The sequence below is a fragment of the Elephantulus edwardii genome, unplaced genomic scaffold (assembly GCF_000299155.1).
Source record: "Elephantulus edwardii isolate Elephantulus edwardi_28Jun2011 unplaced genomic scaffold, EleEdw1.0 scaffold00096, whole genome shotgun sequence".
Lineage (NCBI taxonomy): Eukaryota > Metazoa > Chordata > Mammalia > Macroscelidea > Macroscelididae > Elephantulus > Elephantulus edwardii.
This window is the reverse complement of record NW_006399846.1, coordinates 6,367,778-6,375,035: the sequence shown is the minus strand read 5'-3', so window position 1 is coordinate 6,375,035 and position 7,258 is coordinate 6,367,778. Positions and strand designations below refer to the sequence as shown.

General features: G+C 41.9%; 1 protein-coding gene across 1 annotated transcript in view; it reads left to right on the top strand.

Annotated features, from left to right (window-relative positions):
- PRMT8 (protein arginine methyltransferase 8) overlaps positions 1 to 7,258 on the top strand; it is a 168,832-nt gene that overhangs the window by 128,678 nt on the left and 32,896 nt on the right. Inside the window, exons 5-6 of the mRNA XM_006891302.1 lie at positions 3,421 to 3,563; positions 4,176 to 4,263. Of these exons, the coding sequence (XP_006891364.1) occupies positions 3,421 to 3,563; positions 4,176 to 4,263 (231 nt within the window). The remainder of the gene's footprint in view (positions 1 to 3,420; positions 3,564 to 4,175; positions 4,264 to 7,258) is intronic.

Here is a 7,258-nt window from a genome sequence, read left to right as displayed (position 1 = left end):
TGATTCAGTGACTGGGATAATTGGGATGGGAGTGTCAGAGACAGGGCGATTGGCACAGGACAGAGTGGAGTTTAGGGCTGTTGTACATAGGGTCGCTATGAGTCGCAAGCGACTCGATGGCACATAACAACAACAACAACAGCAGGACTACACACAACAGAAAGGATGGCCCTGGTGATCCCGCTGGGCAATTATATCTGAGTCCACAGAAAATATTTTCATTTTTTGTTTGTTTGTTTTTAAGGACTCCAGGAATTGGTACAAATCAGAATCACACTGAACACCACAGGCATTTTTCTTTATCAATAATAATTCTCTCCCTACAAGAGCCTCCCAATAAGCAACAACATGAGAGGAGGAGAAAAGATTGAAGTTGTCAGTGATTTAATTTTCTTGGATTCACACTTAACCATCCATGGGAGCAGCAGTCAAGAGATCAAAAGATGCGTTTCAATGAGCCTCTCCTGAGAGCAAGGATAACGGTTCAGAGTATTGTGCCTGATCCAAGCCATGGCATTTTTCAATAGATTTTTATGCATCTGCAAGTTGGGCAATGAATATGGAAGACTGAAGAAGAATTGATGCCTTTGAATTGTGGTATTAATGAAGAGTATGGAAGAGCCTATGGATTGCAAAAATAACAAATCTCCCTTAGAGGAAATGCAACTAGAGTGCTCCCTAAAGGCAAGGATAGTGAAAGCTCATCTCATATAATTTTAGCCTGTTTTCAAGAAGGTCCAGTTCTTGGAAAAAGACAAAATATGAAAGAGGAAGACCTTTAATGAGATGGACTGGCACAGTGACAGCAGCAGTGGCCATGGTGGAGATCATGAGGATGGTGTAGGCTGGGCCAGTGTTCAGTCTGTTGATCACAGGGTCACTCAGAATTACAGTCGACTGACTAACAACAAGAAACCTCTCTTTATATGTAGTGACTGTTTATTTATATCTGAAGAATCAAGACCTTTTGGCCTTGTTAATTGTCTTAGGGGTTTTCAGATCCAGCCTCCTTTGTTTTCCTAGTGGGGAAATAAAAGCTCCTGAGAAGAGGAATTGTTTGGTTAAGGTGTAGGTTGTCTGACTTCAGGGCTTAGGTGTAAACTTGCATAGACTAGATGCTGAACAAAGGCACTATGCTGGGTGAATGAGGCCTGAAATTCAGTCTGTAAGAGGATTGAAGTGGGCCACACCTTCTTCTCCTCACAAATTGTCCATCTACAACTTTTGTGCCAGCTTTGCCTCTGAGAAATGTTTGCACTTGAATAGCTGCAGAATGAATGGCAAATGTTAAGGGAGTAGAAGTCCAGGCTGTTGAACATTCTGTAGGGTTAGTTGATTCTTTCTACCTTTTTTGCAAGTGATAACTGTAATTTTTTTATACTCTGCATCTGATTGCATCTATTTTTCTGTATGTTGCACCCATATTGATCAAGATAGAAAAGCTAAGGGAGAAGCAAAGGCTAGCATAGAGAGAAGGAGCCAAATCCATTCATCCTGGGTAACACATAAGGAATCTTGTCCGTCTCTGTTTTTAACTCCTAGTAAAGTCCAGGTCATGGACTCATCACAGGTTGGTAGAGCTTTGTCCTAGTCATATGAAGTAAAGGTCATTGGACCCCAGAGGCAAGAGAAGCTTCTTCCTGGACTGTATTGGAGGGCATCTTATAATCTAGGGGAAGAGCCAACCCTCAGCACTGCAGACCCACAGACGATAGGAAGAGCTGTGAAGGAATGTGCAAAGAGGAAAGAAAGGAGAGGGCATCATAACACTTAAAAATGTTTGCAAACAAGACAAAACAAAACCAAATTCATGCTTGCAAAAGGAAAAGCCAAATCAGGCTCTGCATGCAAATGACTAGGTGGTGGGTTGAGCAAATATTTGTTAGTTCTTTCTCAGAACAAGAAATACACTGAGCTCTATGGACCCAATTTCCAAAATCCTTTACTTGGTGTCCTTGCAAATTCTCTTGGTGTACCAGGGTTCTGCTCTTCATTGTGTTCCTGTCTGTGTCTCAGAGCCTCAGAAAACAACTAGAGCTTCAAAACATGTGCTTTCTCTCTTGGGGGAAAAAATTCTCTCTTGTTCTTACATTTTTTAGAAGGAGGGTATCATGTGTGGTAACCAAGAGAACCACACAAACATGAGGCTCTGTCAGGTATCATCGAGGACAATGCATGGATGGATAGATATAGTGCCTGACCTCTTGCAGAGGAACCTGTATTAATTTTTTATCAGATACACATTTTAGAGATGAAATAATTACCAGTGACTTGCTAATGGACAGGCTCTCATTGGCATTACCCATTGTGACTTTCTCTCCACACCAAAGAAAGCTTGTGAACACTGTCTTTACCACTGAGCCATCTCCAGTCTGGATTCATTTTTGTGAAACTTAGATTCAGAATGGATATAGCTTTGTTCTCCTGAACACAACTATTATTTTACTCTTTTATCAAAGGATGCAGTAGAATGAGAATTTCAGAGCTGGAGATGTGTAACCTTTCAGACAAAATGCTCAGAGGGAACCGGCATCACCTTACTAATTTACCAGCAGTGTCTGAGTCGATTTCACTGTATCGTTACAGCCACAAATGAAAAAAGAGGCTTCAAAATGATGTGTTTGTCAATGGCAAATGATAAAAAAACCCACCCCAACAAAGATTTGTTTTCCTGTGAGAGGGGTATCTGAAAGTCGTAGTAATGACTCTTGAGCAGAAACCACATAACGTAGGGGTTGTGTCCCCTAGACTTACCTCTTCCACCTCTTCATTTACTGTTCCATAAAGAGGACTATGTAAGCTAATGTCTACCTTCTACCCAGTGTCAATTTGAGTCTATCACTTCACATGTATTTCACTTACCAGTAAAACCACCCTCTTAGGAGACACTAATTTCCTTATTATTCAAGTTAATGTCCCTGGGGTCTTGAAGTCCAGTTACATCTAGTAACCTACTTAAAGTCACACAGCTAATATTTAGAAGATCCACTACCCAAACCTAGTGATTCTGATTGCAAAATCCATGCTCTTATCATGACATTAAGTAGCTCCCTCACAAAATCTAGATGAACACCCCCTAGGTGCTAATTGCTGGCTGTGAACAAATGCCAGAGCAAATGAGAAAGAACCGTTTCCTTCTTTGTGTTTGTCTCTTTAATGCCTCCTAAGATGCAGCAGTAGTGTGCTTAAAACAGAGCCAGACACGTGTGGTAGCAGCTCTCCATCCTTTTAAAGAGGAAAGCGTGAAAGTAGTCTTAATTCTCTCAGCATAAACTACTTTGGTAACAGGTGAGATACGTCCTAACCTAAAAGTAGACTCAGAACTTGGCTAAAACCTGCACCCCTGGCCCTGAAGTGGGGTGCTCATAGTTCCTCCTTGAGGTCCCTGCAAAATGTGGCCTTGGGGTTCTTATTTTCCAGTCATCACCATATTTAAGGGTAAAGTGGAGGAGGTGGAGCTGCCTGTGGAGAAGGTGGACATTATCATCAGCGAGTGGATGGGCTACTGTCTATTCTATGAGTCAATGCTCAACACAGTGATCTTCGCCAGAGACAAGTGGCTGGTAAGTGTTTTGCATGCTTCCTTCCTTGGTCTGCTGGCTAACTTGCTCCTGTACCCACGGTGCACAGCCTAGGATGACTATGAAGACTTCAGGAAGACCTTGGGCTAGAAGGTCACCTCTTCCACATTCCCCCTCTTTAAAGGAGATCTGCTCTAGGGACAGAATGATCTGCCTTCTGTCCAACATTTCTAGCCATCAGAATGCTCCTCTTTAGGTCCAACCTTGACCTCTTTTGCTGTTATCGATACCCATTCTTTTTTATCAGAACAAAAGTCTATTCTCGTCAACAAATATTTAGTACCTGCATGGCTTCCAGGCAGCTGAGCAGGCTTTTCATTTGGCTTCCCTAAACCAAAGGACCATAATATTTTCCACTGTTAACCCTTAACCCCACGTCATTGGTTCTATTAAATCCACCTAAGTTCTTCAAATTCTCCTTGATCCAAAATAGAAATTGCATGCTAGCCATAACCCTGGCCAAGGTGACAGTCTGCTGAATGAGAAAAGCTGGCAAGGGGGTGCTTGTCTGGTGACTTTATGTGCAGTTCAAAATGTGATGTCTTTGTCAGGTGAATAGATTACGAGACCCATTTCCCCACAATTCATCAACAGAAACCTGGAGGGCTTATGTTTCCAGACCGGGCAGCTTTGTACGTGGTAGCAATTGAAGACAGACAATACAAGGACTTCAAAATCCACTGTAAGTCACCTTTTGATCTCCTGTTGGGTTTTTATTGTGCATCTGGTGTGAGACACACTCTAGGGAACTTGAGATGGCCTGTCAGTATATTGTGAGCACAGCTGCTACAGTCATGAAGATGCTCATCCATGACCTTTCCTGCTTGATTCTCTCTGAATGTTTCCCTCCAGTCTCAAGGATGAGAGATCCACAGACAGAACATAACCAATATGGCTGGTATAAGATCAATATCGTTGGCTCAGAGAATGAATGCAATGAGAATGAAAATTGAAGTGAAGCACCAGAAGCTGGGTTTATTTAGAACAGGAGGTTGCTTGGCAACAGTCTCCTGTCCCAATGGGTCACCAAAGGAGATAGAAATGGAAGGGCTCTAGACAACCCAATAATTTTGAACCCTGCTTTCATAGCACTTAAATCTATCTGAAGTATATTGATTCTCCTTCACATTAGTAAAAATTTGTATTCTTCCCTGAACATGCATTTCTGTATTCTTTTTTTAAGTGTGTGTGTGTGTGTGCGTGTGTGCGTGTGTGTGTGTGTGTGTGTGTGTGTGTACCGTCAGATCATATCTTACTGGTACAGGAGGATAATGTCCCTCCTCCTCCAGCAGAGGTGGATTCGAACCGCTCACCTCTGGGATTGCAGTGCAGCTTCTTGCCACTAGGCCACCACCAGAGCTCCTTAATCATATCTGTATTCTTGATGTCTCCCCAGACTAAAACACGGGACTCTTTCAGAAAAATAAAAATAAAAATAAAAAAGAAACCTAAACCCTTCCCATGCTTTGGCTGTTTCCCTCTACTTCATTTAAAGGGTAATGTTTCTTAGGGTCATGAAGCTGACGCTTAATGAGATTATAGCAAGTGCATTTTCATGAGTTTGCACATAGTCATATGCCCTCAACCCAACCTACATGGACAAAAAAGTAGAACTTCCTTAACAACCAAGTATGCAAACATTCAAACCAAAAGGTAGGGAGGAGAAACTCACGACAAGTAGCTTGCTGAATTCCACCAAGCTTTGCAAATCTGGTGGTCAAGCCCTACTTGGTTAGATTGTTGAGAAGGAACACAGACTGAGGAGATTGATATATGTCTCTTGACTCAACATCTTAAGACTATGGTTGCTCAGTTTGTTCAGACAGACAATTATTGCTCTTATCAAGTGGACTGGACTGCCCTATGGGACATGTCAGTGTGCGTGGGTGTTCACCTGTGTGTGTAAAATTCTTTTCTGGAATTATAAAATCAGAACATGAAATGCAGAGTCTAGACTCAGGACACAGAAGTGGGGCAGTTTTTTGTGGCCATGAGTCCTACAAAACCACTCTTATCTCCAGATAATTTAGTGTGATTTCTAATATTTATTTTCCAGGAGGAAGGAAGCAAAGCTCTCAAAAAGAGTACTGAGAGGGAGGTGGGTCCAGGCTAAGTGGTTTTGCTCTGGAGTCTCCAGCCTGGTGTTCCAATTCTGGCTCTGCCATTTTTTTAGAGTGAATGACCTTCAGCAAATTACTTACTTTCTATGAGCCTCAATTAGAGATAATAGGTCAGTCTCATGGTGCTGTCCTGAGGATGGAGTGAGACAGTGTAGATTGAAGGATAGAATGCAATTCTTGGTGCTCTAAGAGATGAGGCTGGATCTAACCTCTGAAGGTGTCACTGGGCTCCTTTCTGATCAGGGCTCTGTTGGGTGAGTCTAATTGCCACACTTGTTGGCTGCCAGCAGTTGAGAATCTAGGACAGATAAGCTCTCACAGAAACAACTCAACAGAAAACATTGGTCAAATGCATGCATAAATAGGACATGTTTTGCCCTGGAGCTGCATTATAATGCCACTTCTGGAGTTCTTGTCAGGTGATTATTCAGAATAGTGCTTTGAGAAGAAGCTTAAGGTACATTCTTCATTTTCATAATTACTTGACTATTTCTTGAGCTCTGACTCTGGGCACTGCTCTTTAAGAATGTTCCACTTAATTTCTAAAACAGATAGAGTGAAGTCTTTTGACTTTGCTTTGAGTTGTGTCTGAGATCCTTTGGAGAACAGACATTGTAATGGAGGTGTCCCAGGGGTGCATTGGTGAAGTGCTTCACTGCTTACCAAAAAGTCAAACCCACACAGTTGCTCCAAGAGAGAAGGATCTGGTAGTCTGCTTTCATCAAGATTTCCATTAAGTTGATTCTGTCTTTACCTTCATTGAGTTTCTAAGGCTGATACATCTTTGAGGAAGGAAGCTGTCTGCCTTTCTCCCAAGGAGCAACTAACTAGACTCTTATTGCCAACCTTTCAGCTAGCAGCCATAATCCTAGCAGGCAATTTTACTCAGTCACGTGGAGTCATGATAAGTTGGAATCAACTCTGGTATCTAAGGACAACAACAACAATAGTGTTCCATTGAGAAGACATGGAGAGGATGTTAAAGAGGACTTAAAGGGCCGGTCAGTGCTAGAGACCTTGTGGTTTGTTCTTTAACTTCGTGTTGCTATTCTCATTGTTTCCAAAGAAGAAAAGGTTAGAAATGTCAGCCCATTTTTCCTTGTGGAGGGCTTGCTCTGAACATGCCAAGAAAAAGAAAACAAAAACAAAATCTGCCCCCCCCCAAAGATGTATTTAGAAGGCTGTTAAATTTTCCATTTAAATGCTTTTTGAGTGATTTAATTTCATTTCTGGTAAAGGATACATATTTCTGTGGAAGGCTGTGTCTCTGATAAATGGAGATTTGGGTTACTATGAATTCAAAGTCAGAAGTAAAGCATAAAGGTTGCTGGTTGCTAAGGGAACAATTGTAAGCAAATTCCAGTAGCTGAGAGAGAAAAATCTTAAAGTGGGGCAGGAGAGTGAAGCGTGCCCAGCTTCTTTCAGAAAGAAGTAAATTGTTAGGCACATATCTTTCTTTCCATCCTGCCTCTTTTTGCCTCCTCCCCCTCTCTTTCCTTTCTCACCTAGAAGCAACACTGGCAATACAATAATGTTGTTGTTGTTGTTGTTGTTGTT